The 17,759-nt window shown below is 32.5% G+C and overlaps 1 protein-coding gene across 4 annotated transcripts in view; it reads left to right on the top strand.

Annotated features, from left to right (window-relative positions):
- Window positions 1-17,759, top strand: part of LOC131849581 (eyes absent homolog 2) — a 59,854-nt gene that overhangs the window by 11,942 nt on the left and 30,153 nt on the right. For all 4 annotated transcript variants that reach the window (XM_059199678.1, XM_059199677.1, XM_059199679.1 and 1 more), the window contains exon 3: window positions 16,174-16,447. In XM_059199678.1, the coding sequence (XP_059055661.1) occupies window positions 16,370-16,447 (78 nt within the window). In that variant the 5' untranslated portion in view covers window positions 16,174-16,369. The remainder of the gene's footprint in view (window positions 1-16,173; window positions 16,448-17,759) is intronic.

Genomic DNA, 17,759 nt, shown 5'->3' with positions numbered 1-17,759 from the left:
AGCGGACCACGCTGACCTCTACCAGGTAAAAAAAAAGTGTCAGAGAAGAATCACGGAATACGATTAGTATGAGGGTGAACTCGAGTCCTATTTATATATGTGTAGGCGTTACTCACAATCAGGTGAGCCGTCAAATCGGCAAAGTGTCGGCATTTGACGTCAAATCGGCAAAGTGTCGGCATTTGACGTCAAATCGGCAAAGTGTCGGCATTTGACGTCAAATCGGCAAAGTGTCGGCATTTGACGTCAAATCGGCAAATTGTCGACATTTGCCGTCAAAGCCATCACATTTTGCCAAAATGAGCCGATGTGGATTTAAGCAAACCCTAATAGAAATTAAAATAACAGCGATATAGCACGGCGGACGGGCGCGCGTTCTTTCCTTTGCCTTCTTTTTACAATATTCGTCCACACAACACACGCATTGTGGCTTGCGCGGCCCCGACACTTCCAGGAATGATTTCGTCGAACGTCAGCAAGAGACCGATGTATAAATGCAGCGAGAGCGAGCGAGACACGCGATGGATATTAATTTTATTTTTCTTTTCGTTAATCTGTGGCCACATGTGGCGATTGTTTCTGGACCTTATGGTCATTCCGGCCGATGCGGTGTCTCCACTCGTTTATTTTGTACTTTAAGGATATGGTTACTGAACTTTCTGGGGTGTTATTTTAATTAATACGTTGTTTCCTACTTGTTTATGTGGACCTGGTTAGTGGCGTCCAATCAAATGTGATATCAATGACATCGTTTAAGGACTATCGTTTACAAATTATATACTTATATACATATAAACATATATCTATCAATATATCTGCGAAATGAGGGGACTTTGTCAATGCTTGATGTTTTTTTGTGTAAATACAATAGCAAACAACCTGACGGCCACCTAGTGGTAAGCGGTACCTATCACCTACATATATGACCAGCAACATAGACTTTACATATCGCTTCCCCCTCCGATCGTCCCCCGTCCAATTCAAACGGGGATCGATATTACGACGGCCTGAGCCGAGGTTCGAACCCCTAGTGGTGCCCTCAGACTAAAGTCGTATCCGTCGGGCAGGAGTTGGCCTTCAGCCGCTCCATAAGTCCTACCGCGGGTTTGGAGTGCCATCTGCACTCGCCCCCTAACGTCCGGTGAAGCTGTAAAGGCCAGCTGCGGCCAACAGCGTTAGAGTAGTCCGAAAAAAAAAGACTTTGTCATCTATCTCACCCGAGATTCCACTCGTCACCTGTAATTTCACTGTCTTACCTTATCATTCCATCCTTCAATCGCAACATAACTAACAAGGCAAGCTGCTTAGCGACTGAAATAGGCGAGACTGAGGTTTCCATACAGACGACGTTTCACAAAGTTTACCTATTAAATTCGTATGTTTAAAAAGAAATATAAAACTCACGTTTCAAACCTTAGGAATAGTAAAATAAGAGCGAAATTCCCTTTCCATTCTGCAATTTATAACTACAAAATGCAGATGTGATGAAATATTTGTATATTCAACATTTGCTAACTTAACCTAATCCATAATATATACCTACATACATAAGTTAATTATCTAACCGCCCCGGCTTCGCACGGGTATACATGTATTATACATATAAACCTTCCTCGTGAGTCACTCTATCTATTGCTAAAAACTGAATTTAAATAAGTTGCGTAGTTTAAAAGATCTAAGCGGATGAACAGCGGAAGCGACATCATGAAATGAAACTATGAGATAATGTCTTATTTTATTGATATGTATGTATGTTTACTAACTGAACACAACTTTGTCTGCGGCTCATTTTCTCCGTTATTGCAACATTTTTCATTGCAGCTCCGCTCCTATTGGCTGTAGCTTTTATCGACAAACGCGCTATCTAACGATAAGCCTACATCCGCACAGACAGGTGGCTTGCAGCGCCTAGAGCATGATGGCTTACAATCTAGCTACTTGCTAGGATACACGGTGGCCGCTCTGAGAGGTGGTTTGGGTGGTGGGTTGCTAGGTGCCTTGGTCATTTACTTGTCGGCAAGTTGACGAGACTTTCAAAAATAGCTCTTAAACTGTTACTTACAGAAAATTCTTCTTTAAAATATAGATACTATCTCACGGCCTTATCCGTCACGTTGGGTTCATGACATAAATAAGTCACGATCAATTATGGGGAGTTTAATGGTCTGTATAAACAATTGCGTAATTTTGATGGTAAAATTTATGAATATATGCGTATGATCAGGGAAATATTTGATCTACTTCTCTGTAAGGTTCAAGGAAAATGAACTCATTTAGATACTCATCTTAGAAAGAGCTTATCAACCGAAGAACGAGTTTTATTGAGTTCATTAGCTGAATTCCACAGAGGTTCTCTTTTAAAAACTGATGTAATTAATAATATTAATAATCATCCATTGTTTCTTTTAAAATATCTCGCGCCTCGTGACTAAAACCAACAGTTTGTTTACTTGGATGCAAGCTAAGCATTTGACTAGGCGCCAAGCGCGCAATGCGGCCGGCTGCGAAGATTCTAGAATGCCTACAAAAACGTATCCCTAGTACCAGTGATTGAATCTTATAATCCCTTTATAATATTAGTACAGATAAAAAGGATTGTATACATAAGTACAGTATAGTAGGTACTTTATAATAATATCGTAAGACAATACCCTCTTTGGTTGCCGCAGCCGGTTAAAAAAACAATAAAGGGCTTAGGAGAACAGTGGCGCTGATTGAGTCGAAATTTCGTACTACGCATAAGAACGGATGTGTTTGTTTAAACTCAATCGGCATTTACGTTCATAAGACACAGTTTATTTCATGACTAATGATTATAAACATTTTTTTTATTTCGCAGTTCCGTTCTATAATTCTTTGATTGTTATTATACGTGTGCATTTCTAAGTAGGCATTTGCATTATTGTATTATTTATGAATGGTTCTAAGAAGTTATGATAGTTCAAAATATTATTTTAATCAAGTCATATAAGGTCATTCAAGAATCATCTTAATATTATTAAAGCGAATTTTATGAGTATGGATATTTGTAACTCTTTCGCGCAAAAACTACTAAACGGATTTTAATGAAACTTTACAGTATGCATCAGAAGAACATGTAGGCTATATTTTTTATTGAAATTTAATGCAGATGAAACCGCGGACACAGCTAGTACGAAATACATAGATCACACATCACACTAGAAATATATTTTATAATTTTACCTTAAAGACAACTCCGTATATTTTCAAGCCAATACAGTTTAGTATTTAAGATATTAAGCATTTCTTAAGTTTAAAAGAAGGGTTAAATCAGCTGTACTTCGTTGGTTTGCAGCTTTTTATTAAAACTTAAAATTAAACATTATTTGAAAAGAGTTGTATCGATTTGATAATCCATTATATCGGTAACTGTATAAGTGTTACATGCAGTTACATTTATATAAAAATATTTAGGATTATGTTTAATGAATGAAATAAAAAACGAAACATAAGTTTTATTTATTTACTTCTTTCATCGAAAACACTTAAATAAAACATATTATATACATCGAACACTTATTTATCTATCCATTTATATCATACAAGGTCAATAAATAATAAAAATAAAGATAAATAAAAAGACAATTATAAATTCATATGATGTACCAGGCTCCCAAAAATGTGTAGGAGACGACTCGCTAACATTGATAAACATCAAGGGCCTTTTCAACATGGCTAGTTATCGCTACATCAGATTCATGCCTCGACATTTTTTCTGTACGATATCTATTATATCTTGATCCATCTTATTTATGGCAACCGACTAGATTAAATTCGGATTAACACGAAATTAGGCAGATGCATTTTGAAATAACTTATTTTTTCTAAAATGGTTAGTCAATAGGTAGAGAAAAAACTTATGAATACCGCCAAATAAATGGGAATTGAAATAGCTAGAAACTCTCTAAAAAGTGAAATAAAAATCATTTTAATTTATCGCATAAATCAGCTGCGCTTTATAAGCGAAGTAGTATGTTAAGGTTACAGCACACCTAGTCTAAATAACTGCAACAGAATCATAAAAAATAAAAAAATTATCAATTGTCCATATTCTTTCTTATAACAAGCTCATACGAATACATACATCTTAATGTTCCAACGAAACAATCATTAAAATTTTAGAAAAGTTGTCCTTTGTGAATTTTGTTTTATGGTTCATATATAACTTCATATTTCGCTTTCGACGCAGTAGTTACATAAATAATATCATTAGAATAAATAACTATAATTTTAAAGTTTGCTTGTAACGCGACCTATTTAATTAATATGCTTGTGTTAATTAAAAGTACATACACATTTATAATGAATGTCATTTGCTGACGGCAAATATTAACAAAATGGGTTTTGTTTACTAAAATCAGCATAATATGACACTACAATAGAACGTCGGCGGACCCTTTGTAATATAGTCGATACACGTTTTATTAATTATGTATGTATGGTTTATCAATTAAATATATTATTACAATTGCTTTGTACTATACCCGTAGGTAAACTTACCTTTATGATTACGATAGCATTGCAAAACGATGACATCATCATATTTGGCGTATCGCGACCACCAGGCTGGCAGAAATCATAAGCGTTAGGTGTCGCACTCCGATTATGGGCTCGTAATGTAAACATAATGCGCTGGCAATTGCCAACAGGTTTATATCTACCTGGTAACATGCACTACTTACTAGAAGATGTGCACATGTAGTTGAGATTAGCAGTGTTTATTATTTCATCAACAGAGTTTAATTACTGGATTCAGTGGAAAAAAGACAGAAAAATGAGATCATTTAACACGGGGCCAGTAAGGAATAAAACTACATTGATTTTAAAAAGAGTAATCGAAATACAGATGTATTTTGCAATGGTCACACCTGTCACATATAGGCATACCATAAAGTCCCTGCTGTTAGCAATTATTTGCAATTAATTATCTATTATGGGTGAAATATTACATACATACATAGATTGTAATGGTTTCCTATAGAGCGTACACACACTTAGTGACTTTTATAAAGTAATAGTCGTTATTTTTGCTAGTAAGCTATATAGCCCATGTTACTTATGGACTGGTGATTTTTTTATATCTACATATACCTACTAATATTCTAAAGAGGTAGAGCTTGTGACGTTATAGGTGGTAATCTCTGGTGATACGGAACTGATTATAGAATTAGAAAATCATTTATTCATATAAATTAATTTAAGACTTTTGTATAAAAGTTCATTCGGAAAGCTGGAATATCACAAGAAGAATAATCAAGAAACTTGTGTGTTGCTCTCTTAAACAATCCTTGTAAGTTCACACTTTACAAGTCGAAACGTGAATACAAACTACCAACCAGCACTAATTTATTTAGACTCAAATATAAAAACACATTATGAAAATTATTTTATTGTTCGATAGCCAATTTGTCGAGCAAGGTTATTATAATAGGGCAAATAACATCGTTTAGCTAACTAAATGATGTTATTTGCCTAGACATTAACATTTTTCTTAGCTATTCCTATTGATACATCCTATTGATTCTAGCAATAGGAGCGGAGTAGCTAAGAAAAATGTTACAAAAACAGGGCAAATGTGACATTGACGAAGATATTATAACAATTTAAGCAGCTAATCACATACACAAAAATAAAATTAACGACTTTATTCGCAATCATATAAAACATATTTAGGTTATATAATAATTTTGAATTCCATATTGCTACTGAACCAATTTGGATGACATCTCTACGAAATATTTTTTGTTGATTACATTACATTCTTAAAAAAAATAAAGATTTACAACTGATGGAGTTCGAAGATGATAAATATAAAAAATACACCCGCATTGTAACTTCTCTTTTTTAAGTCAGTTTAAAAAAAAAACAATTGTACCGACATTTCTTTATTGCAATAGTCTATGCGAATTTGTAACTCGAAAGCAAAGAGGCACGATCAAGGCAATGAATTTATAAACTACAAGTGCGCGAGCGGTCCTAGAAATGATTGCTCGAATTTCAAAATTTAGTTTGCGGGCGGAAGAGGCGTGGCGCTCACTGGGCGGGGCGCGGGAAGGAGATAGGACATCGTGGATGTTCCACGTTCCAATTGAAACAGCTGTTCAATGCAATGATTTTTGTTACCTGTCCCTAAATAAGTGCTCCCTAATTTTATAGGCTTCTGGTACCTTCATTATACAATACAGCATGCATTACCATTGTAATTATTTAAATAGCCATTAAGTCCATTAACATTATCGATGAATCGCAAAAAAAATATTATTTTTCTAAATCAACAGATAACGTAGGCGTTGGTTTCTGTAATGAACGCTCCGTAATGAATTTCGTTGAGTGGAAATTTACATTTACATATATACATAAAAGGTACGAATATGACGTTAATGAAAAGAAAAATAAATAACACACCCTATATACATATGCCAGATATGCGAAATAAAGTGCTATGATGAGTTACACGAATAGATACGATAGATATACCTATCTCTATATCATATATAAATAGATATTATTAGTAGGTATGTATGTAGGTGATGTCGTTGCAATCAAAACATCGCTTTCTGTCCACTCATGCGACCTTGGTAATTGACATTGGCGGACCTCTTTATGTCAGCCGTGTCTGATAAAATTAATGTTTTATAATTATTAATTATGTAATTGAATTAATTCTACAATAATTCGGTTATTTGTGTGAATATAATAGGTATATTATAAGTCACTTGTTGTGCACGAGTGAACTTATAATATACCTACTATGAACTTATAATATAACAAGTGACTTATAATATACCTATTATATTCACACAAATAACCGAATTATTGTAGAATTGAAAGAATTGAAACCGCGTAGTTTCACCGGCGCGGCGTGAGATTTATAACCTACTTACTAACTTTTATCCGTGACTTCGCTCTCATTGAATTCTTAAAATAAAAATATTTGTTTTTTTAATAAAAAGTATCCTATGTTCATTTTAATACCTCCAAGAATGTGTGTGCAATTTCATGATGGATAGATCGGTTCAGTAGTTTTTGCGTGAAATAGTAACAAACATGTTTAACAAACTTTCACATTTATAATATTAGTACGGATGTTATTCTGATATATAAGCTATATCATTGTAAAGTTTCATTAATATCAATTCAGTAGCTTTTGCGTGAACGAGTAACAAACATCCAACCATCCATACTTGCAAACTTTCGTGTTTATAACATTAGTAAAAATTTGAATATTTTAGTCACTAATGCAAGTAAAGTTTTTTATTATAATATCTTTTCCCAACGGTTATTTGAAGGATCTGTATATCAAATTTCAGTAAATTCTGTCCAGTCATGTGTCATACATCTAAATTTATTTACAAACTCTTCTAGATAAGTAGATACACAAATGAAAATCATCGTCACTTCAGAACGACTACATATTTTTTACCTTTCTGTAATTATAATAATCTCAGGACTATTAACACAGTACCATCTAGACCTAAGTTAAGCAAGCTAAAGCTTGTGTTATGGGTACCTACTAGATAACTGATACAAATACGTAGATGTTTTTTTTCGTAAATACATATATATTATACATAGAAAACATGCAGACCGACATAAACAATCTTAATCATGAATACAAAATGTTTGTGCCGTGCGAGTAATCGAACCCGCGACCATCGGAAGTAAGGCGATGTGTTAAACCGCTAGACCACCGAGGCCGTCATATAATAATAGTATTTTGCCGTGGTACCTATACTATGTACAAAGTTCCAGCCTTCAAGAACTTGCTTTGTAGGTTTAGAGCAAAGGCAGAAATTATATTTTAAGGTATCACATATCAGGCCTCCTAAATAGAATGCATGAGTGGAGTTATGGGGATCAAGGTGTTTATTACATGATATTAAAAATTGGAAAGTTTGTGAGTATGTATAAATAGGGTGGATGTTTATTACTCTTTCACGCAAAAACTATTAAATAGATTTTAATAAAAAATTTACAGTAATATAGCTTACATATCAGAATAACATATAGGCCATAAATTTCATGCAGATGAAACCGCAGGTACACCTATTATAATATACGTATGTAATTTGGAACAAATCTCTTAATGATAGCTTAAATTATCAAAATCGTGATTTAGAAGATATAGGAGATGAAACAGATAGAAAATAGCGATGTTGCTTTATAATATTTTCATACAGATAGAAAAAAAATTACATGGATTAATAAAATATCGACATAGACTAATTTTAACACGTAGGTAGGTCATCCCTTACTCCGAGTACAAGAGTATTGAATATTTTAAAGTCTATGGAGTAGTATCAAGAGTATCGATTATTACAAAATCCAATGCGTTAATTCGAAATATTTAAATTTCACGTGACCACGCCAGTGTCACCGATATTAATCGATTAATTTATGCCTAATATCGATATAGTAGACGTTATCGCACGATCGCTTTGTCGACCGGTCCACAATCGACATGTTAGGGCTGTTACAAAACATTAAATAATTTTGTTACTCATATAATCTGATGTCCTAGTGTAATTGGTTAATAATCCATAATTAGAAATGTGTGTGGTTTCTAGTACCTATTTTTTTTATAAAGTGATAATCATATTAAAGTATCTTATACGAAAGTAACTCTCTGTTTGTTACTTTTTTTACTTCTAAAAGCATCTTAATCGAAATCTTTACCTAGTAACAAACAAAGACGCCGCCGCTGTCTGGATAGATGGAGTGATTCTAGAGGAGTTTATATGTATAATACATGCGTGTTATATATAGTATAGAATTAACTGTACTGTCGACTTCGTCCGCGTGGAATTTAACTTTATTTTTATAAAAAAAAATTTTAAAATAAATTTAGCCTAAGGTACTCCTTATTACATCAGCTACCTGCCAATAAAATTCCCGTCATAATCGGTTCAGCCATTTCAGAGTAATCTCTGAAATCTCTGCCGGAACAAACAGACGGACAAACAAAAATTTTAAATTTTTTTTGTTGTATGTATTTATATTCATATGCATGTAGTAAAAAATGGTTATTTCAATGTTACAAACAGACACTCCAATTTTATTTATATGTATAGATGTATAGACAAGCCCAGAAATTCAAAGATTTGTAATTCAGCCATACGGAGCCGGGGCGGGTTGCCAGATATATATTATTACTTTTTCAAAAAAAAGAACAAACGAAGTCCCGAACATCTAGTTCTATAAAAGTTAAAGTATGAACTATCTTTCGTTTCTTTTTCACGCCAAAAGTACTGTAATAAGTTTGTAGAATTCTATAAATTGAAAACTTGCGAACAACGAGAAGATAAATTATCACGGGGACCGGCTATCTTTTTTAAATATAAAAACACACAAAACTATACAATTTATACGTAATCTAATAAGAAGATTGTATCACGGTGTTTTTTATCAAGCTTGACAACAGCTTGATCAATTATTATGTAATTGTTTGGTAGGTCTGAGATTAGATCATAGGCTATTTTTTGTAGCCCAAGCTTATAAGGGTGGTCCTATCCTGATATTATGTATATTACAAAACAACATTTGCCGCGTCATCCAGCACTTAACATTCTATTTATATATCTTCTTATATATAAAATTCTCGTGTCACAATGTTAGTTACCATACTCCTCTGAAATGCCTTGACCGATTTTTATGAAGTTTTATATGCATATTCACTAGGTCTAAGAATCGGCTACTATCTATTTTTCATACCCTTAAGTTATAAGGGTTCTCTACCTTTAACATTATTTCATAATTTTTTGGGCAAAATTTATATACTTATATATATGTATATAGCAGGCAAAATTTATAAAAATATTTTTATTATGCGTCATTAAAAAATACATACAACCCTAAATTTTCACCCTTCTAGCATCAACCCCTATTTTTTAATAGCGATTTTAATTTATATGGCAAAACGTTTGCTGGGACAGCTAGTATTTACACAAATATATGTTCATCGCCATAGATTACCTCTCAAGCACCGTCATTGAAAATCAGTAAAGTACGAAACATGCCCACGTTGTAGGCCGTTGTTGTTGTACTATTCTAGTAGATACTTGTTCTGTACTCTTAGGTTTTTTAGATTTCATCCCACTATTTTTCAACGAGAAACAACACTGCAATATCTGTTTTTAAATTCAATTCTAACTATTTACTTCTTAAGACAATAACTGTAATATTTTTTTAGTGTTTGGAACATTGATTATACCTATATAACTCATGAATAGATATATAGAATATAATAGATATCACTTTAACATGCGACCCTGATACTCCTCATACGTTGCAATTCCAGAGGACTCGGTAAGAAGCCTTCACAATAATAATAAGAAATAACAGTAAATAGAAAATTAATAACAAAAGGCGATCTTATTGCTATAAGTAATTTCTTATAGACAACCTGCTAACAAGCAATAAAACTAACGTACGCAGAAAAGGTAGATGGTACACACAAAACACTATAATTATTCAACGTAAAATTTATACCCTGTACTTACTCTGCTATATCTCATGTTTCAATCGAAACATCTTGCTTTGCAGCTTAAGTACGTAAAACAAATATGTACATTTATATACATCAAATATAGTTAACTTTGTACAGACACTACTCAGTCAAATTTATTTAATTCTAAAAAAAAACAGTCACGTGACATCATCATTACTCCCACGATACTGTATCAGTCAAAATTTAAGATGCATCTCACGTAACTACGAAGTAACAGGTACAACTTGACACAACACGCAATTAGGATAAATCCGTACTAATGTTACTAAATCGAATAATCGAATAAATATCGACTAAACGGACCTCGGTACAGACGAGTACAAGCGATTGATTTTAATTCGATCGTAAACAGTTTAACATTATCGATTCGGAGAGTCGACTCGACATGTGCGCGACCGGACGACACTCGTGTTAGGATTTGTTTACATTGGTGTCAATTATTCACCATTTTTTTATATTTAAACACAAATAGATTTTGTGTAAATTTCGATATGTTACACCAATAAATCGTTAATGTCACGATAATTATATTTTTCGTTTATAAGGAATAAAAAATAAATGTTTCTAATTATGTTATAAAATATTTTAAATAATGAATAGAATTAATAAAGCAAAAAATAAAATAATAAAAGCAGTTGCTTTCATTATATTATTTTTTGCTTTATTAATTTAAGATATTTCACCCTAATAAAACTGTTACAATAAACAGCAGTTTCTGTAAAGACTATTTATAATATTTTTATTTTATTTTTATTTATTATTAATAATATATAGAGGTATAATATGCCCAATGTTATAGAAACTAAGAGTAATTATGATAATATAACTTCTTATTATTTTTATAACTTAATATATTTTCCTAAGCGAGCATACTGAGAGAGTCGCTTCATCCGTCCATAATTAAAGATCTCCTTAGTATGTAAATAAATAAATAACTAATTATATAGTAGATTGCACACAAATAATTGAAACGAGCCCAACTTTTGTTACAGTGTAACTACATCCTTATTAGAGATGAATATAAACAAGACTAGTTTTATACCAAGGTATGCAAATTGTAAAAGAAAATCCATTTAAAAAATGAATAGTGTTCGATATAACATTATTCGATTGGTTTGTAATAATTGTACATCTATTATATAGGTACAGTTTATTTATTCATGTAAATATCGATAACTAGTGATGAGACGTAAATACAGTTCAATATAATAGCTGGTATATGTCGATACTAGTCGATAGTCGATACGATATTGATAAATCCATATTTTTTACTGTCATTACCAGTTCGCCTTTATTATTGAATATGTACATTTAAAAAGCCTATAGTTTTTGGGATTTTGTTTTGAATAAATGATGTATATATGCATATTGTAAAATAATTAAATACATGTAATATGAAAGGACCAGTTGTTTTTTTAATTGCAATGGATAAGTCAATACTCTCTCTTTATATAGGTCATTTAAAATGGTAATATATTAAAATTGAAAGTTTTACGATTATGTAGGTACGTCTCGACAGTTGCATATGTAAGCTGTATTGTATGATATGGAAATGATACATAAAAATATGCAAGTTTCAATTTAATCTTAAATTATTTCCATTTTTTTTTTAAATAAATGGAATTAAAAAAATTCAAAATTCAAAATATTTTTATTCATGTAGGTCTATTACAGACTCTTATGATATGTCAAATCTACCGTCAGTTCGGAATGATTTCGAGATGAGAAGAACTGACAAAAAACAAAGAATATTTTCAGTAGTCACCGACATGAACAAAAACTCTAAAGAATAAAAAAATACTCTGTAAATTGTAGCTTACAACCCCCTCTATAATTCACCTTTCAAAGAGAGAAATCGCATAATAGGCTCATACGTTTCGGAGCTACGATGACACAGACATGCTCAGTCACGTCAAACTTGTTACAATATTGAGGTGTCTGTGTTGTAATTCATAGTCAAAGTCCTGATCGCACTGTGTTAACGGCAGGAGGTAGAAACTTGAAAACTAATAAGTTTAGCCATCCGATTAGAAAATATTTCACTAGAAATTCAAGGTAAAAATTATGTACTTAGTAAAATTAGATAGAAATTTGTATTTGGAACGTGTTATAACAGTATATTATTAAAGAAAAAAAAGTATATATTCTTTCTCTAACTCTACTGGCAATATAAAAAAGAACAATAAAACCAGAAGAGCGGAAAACTGGTAGTCTATTAAATAATGCTTCTCTATTCATGTATTAGTTCTATAAACCATTGTCAAAATTTAATTGATTTTGTACTTTAATTGAAATGGAATAAAGGTTATAACGGACTCTACTGGTGTGCAGTATGGTCGTTATATTTATAGGAACAAATTGACGTTGGTTCACGTTTGCCCCCTGTTGTGAAGGACCAAAGGCCACGAGGTCTGCGATTACCATAAACAGTGAAAGTTTTAGGATATTATTTGCATTGTCTCGATTCTTTGTTTATCTAATTAATAATGAAACTTTTAATTCAAAAAATTAATTCATAAATTAAGAGCGATACTCTTGTCGGTGGCGGTTTTTTCTTAGAAAAGTTTTAGAGTTTAGCTAAGTACATAGGCAAAAATAAATCTTTTGGGATTTATTATTCTAATATCATGACACAAATGCAAGTCCCTTTACGTTATATTTATAAACGTATTTATGGAGGAACCCTACCAAGTTTCTTGACAATTATTCTCAACTGAATTCGACTCTACGTTTAATATATATACAGTAATAAAATATGGACGTGTATAATTGGCTAAAAATATCCTATATCACATCATCGCTATATGACGAATTGTTTCTAAGATGTGGTACATTTAGTTTTACATTTTCCCACTAAATAAACATGACATAAATATTGTGCCAGTTTCATTCAAACCTTAACACACAAAACAGACAGTTTACGCTGACCCACGCATTTTCGGGTGAGAGATATTTTCCCCGTGTTTGCAAAATTTTTCTATACAGCTTCACTCCTATTGGTTGTAGCGTGGTGTATAGCTTATAGCCCTCCTCAATAAATAACAGGATATCCAACAATCAAAGATTTTTCAAAATCGACGAAATCAAGTACCTACTGACCTGAGATTACCCCGAACATTCCAACTCATGGATTTTACCAATATATAATTTAAGTATAAAGTTATCTAAGTACATAATAATTTTGTACCTATTTAGGTAACTTCTTTAATTTCTTAAATATTAGAATACTAAAATTGTAGATTAACTACAATCCCATACACTAACATGTGAGTGGGTAGATAGAAGCAGAACTTATTTATAAATTTTTAAACATTTTATGCATTTCTTGTTTTTTCAACACACGATTACGAAATCGTTTAAAAGCTTTCTGACATTAATGACCCATGGTCACCCTCGTGTTCCATACCACGCAGCGACGGCAACGCTACTGTGTATGCCCCCCGCTAGTTCGAAAACAAACACACGTTTCGTTTAAAATTAAATATTTTATTTTAATAACAAGTGGTAGCGTGGAATGGAACGTAGCCTCGGGATATTTTTTACATCTTTTAATCTGGTAGAGGTTTAATTAGAGTGGACAGATTGGCTTCTGTAAACAAAAAACTTGAAACAGAAGCTGATTTTACCGCATTAAACTGTAAGTAAACAGTGCGTTAGTAAAGTTTTGTTTTAATACGAGTTTTTGCAAGAATTTAAAAGATTAAAATATTATAATTAATAAAAAGAAAACATTTATAATATGTAGAATGACTACAACAGGGATAGGTACATAAAAAAAATAATTTTCAAGTATAATTTCTTGTAAAATGCTAATGTGTTTTACAAGAAAGTTCTTGCCACTTCTGTTTGTTTGTAATGCCTTTCTTTTAATAGCTTTTTGTAAATTTCGTATATATGTAACTGCCTATTATTTTTGTTTTTGTATTTTTTTTTTAATATAATATATGTTTACACTTCTATACCAAATACCCTTATTTGAATCAGAGAAATTGTCAATATTAGTGTCTGCATTTCAAATTCAATGTGACAGGGAACGAGCCTTGATTTGTTATCGGTGTTTACTTCATCAGAGAAATCTAAATCTATAGGAAGTTTTTGGTTTCGCACACATTTCAAACTACCTCCATAACCGTCTAAGTCGGTGTTAATATAATTAATACACCACGCCTACCATTTCAATAAATAATCACAATTTAATTAGTATTAATATAATACTAATTACTACCAGGAACACAGAAGCGGCAAGATGGTCGTGATCAATAAAAAATTCGTCCGTTTATAATTACGTCAAAGCCGATTTGACAACTTGATGAACACGTTCCTCGCCTTTGCTTCGACATTCGAATTTGACGGATCAATGTGGGTGGTCCGTCAAACGTGCGTGTAATTTTTTTTCTTTTGTTTCTGCTTTTTTTTCCTGTGCTGTAGGGCGATGAATAACAAGCTTTCAATAACTAGTCACCAGTGTAGCGTGATGATGTTTTCTGATGATTTTTTTGTCAAACTTAGATACCTATTTTATTTAATCAAACAAAACATTCGTTCAAAAAACATATACATTTTCTTACTAAACTATATACATTTTTTTGCCTTACTCCTTATAAATTAAAATAATTGTTTCACGAATTTCAATTTCAAATGGAATAGAATATAGTCCTTAACCCTTCCTTCCCACTGTCCTATTTTTAGGACACTACATTTAATTATTTTTTTAAGAACCTATGTATTTATACTATAGCTACCAATGAAATTTGTATTTTAAAATATTTTTTCTATTAAAATACTTTTTTTTGGTAGTAATACATATTTACGTAATTTTAATACATATTATAACTTTTTTTAATGTATTAAGACCTTAATCCTATTACATCGATGCTTGGGAAGTAATGGGTTAATTGCATAAACAAACAAATGCTATACAGCTTTACATTTTATGTCAAGTTGACAAACATTATAAATTCATACTAGTCAATTCAATAAGTAATATACTTATAGAGATGGGCAGTTTTTTGGTAATTCGGACCACTGTACCAATTACTAGTTTTAAAACCACTAGTCATGATGACGAATTAGGCCCTGATACCGGCCACCGATGGTTCAGGGAGAGAACTCCAAGTAGTGCCCGAGACTTGTGACACGGGTGTAGGTTTAAAGGGCCACTCACTTTCACTATTTGTGGTATCCTCCCATTCCTAACTAATAAACCTGGAAATTCCTACTATATTCACAATTACCTATATCTTATTTGTTTTTATAATAGTCCAACCTTTTCGCTCCAAGCTCCCGTTACGTCAGTTCCATCCGTGCATCAATCTACTTGTCAATGTCAGAAAGATTATTCAGGCCCTGGCCTCTGCCGTTCCGTTTCAGGTTACTCTGAATGCCTTAGATAAAGAACGTGATTATTAACCATTTTTAATTAATGGTATTTCGTACGATAGTTAACACTAGGAATAAATAAGCTATCAGACCGATATAAACGCATTTCCTCCTGGAAACCATCCACGGTCCACTTCATTCTTATCCTATCTTCCGCCATTGGGACTTCACCTGCGTGTACCTACCGTAACGCAGGCGGTTTCATCACCATACTTATGTTTATTAATATTATATTATATAACATTTTATAAAATAATTTCCTTTAGACTCAATGATCCACTGAAGAATGGATAATACCAAATTATATCATAAGACTCCAAATTACTATATGGACTCACCGTACCGCTCAAAAACCAAACGCTAGGCGCAAAATGACAGCTCAAAAACTGTTTCCCGCTCAAAAAACTGTCAAAGTGACATTCTGGTGTGGTGTGTGAGTGCGTTCGGAATGCAAACTACGACATGGTGACACTGATGCCGTGTAGCTACCTCGGCGGTGGGACGTCGCCTCGCTGCAGCTTGGAGCACGTGGAGCCAAAGGTGATACAGGGATACAACCTCAATCACTCGGGCATAAACGCTTCTTTCTAAATATAAAATTTGCCAGACATTGGACTAATAGACTCCGCTGTATGGCTTGTGTCCTTGTCTTTCACTAGAGGTGATAAGGACAATAAAAAAATTAACTGTAAAGCGAAGTAGTAGAATATTTTCTTATATAATAACAATAAACTTATGGTCTACTTTGTATTCAATGTTAACCCTTGCTTATATCTACACTGTCATTCATAAAATTGATGTAGCAAGTCAAAATTAATGTGTAAATTAAACTAAGTCATTAAAAGCTTCATACAATTGCGAGTGAAGTGATGTATTCAGTATGAAAATTTTCATTTATGGCAGATTTTCACTTTGTTTTTTGGCTAATAATGACCAGTTTCATAATTACTCTACTTAATTTTTAGCCTAATACCCTTTTTAAGTTACCATGTAGACATGAACTATAAGATACCTAACATTGCTAGTCCTCAGGTGTCATCCTGTTACACTATCATATCTCAAACCGCAATACAGCTTATTGAAGTTGGTGGCTGAAATAATTGAGACAGAGAGTAATCACGCAGTCAACTTGGTACTAGGAAATAATAAATTTATGAAGGGTAATTATAACAAGGAAGCGTTTAAAGCCGTGTTATTGGGGTACACCTACCTATTATATACAGTTTAACAATCAAAATATATGTTTCACCGAGCGCACTTGTAATATAATGCACGTTTTGCAGTTTGCACCTTACTAACTATCTACCTACATTGCTTTGCACTCTAACACGCTTTATATCTTTTGCCTGTCTACACCAATTCCGATATTGGAGCGATTTTTTAAGCTGGATATTGGAATGTGATGGTTCTTTTTCTAATTTTTTGTGATATGTTATTGCTATAAACAAAAACATTGGTTTAGATTTATTAGTTGATACCAGAATTAACCCCCCAACGTTAATTAAAATATTGGGAAAGGGAAAAAAAATTAGAGAGGGATAAATGTTTTCGGTCGTTTTGTGAGGGGAAGGAAATTTAAGTTGGAGTTATGGGTGTATTGTTAATAGAACACTTATAAAACAAAAACTATACTGATAGAGCAATGCCATAGTCATAAAATAATCAAAATTTTTTAGAGAATGGTCACCCATTTTCCAAATAATATAATGTAATATTATTTGCTTCAAACTTCAAAAACAATGGGCAATATTTTGAGGAGAAATCAAGACGATCATCTGGCAACACTGAAGCAAACCTAACAGGTCTTGTTCAAACAGGTGATTAATTCACGTTAACCCTTATCTACCAGCGT

Source organism: Achroia grisella, unplaced genomic scaffold, assembly GCF_030625045.1.
Source record: "Achroia grisella isolate CSIRO2021 unplaced genomic scaffold, CSIRO_AGI_Agris_v1 utg660, whole genome shotgun sequence".
NCBI lineage: Eukaryota > Metazoa > Arthropoda > Insecta > Lepidoptera > Pyralidae > Achroia > Achroia grisella.
The sequence above is the reverse complement of the archived record's forward strand: the minus strand, read 5'-3'. Positions and strand labels throughout refer to the sequence as shown.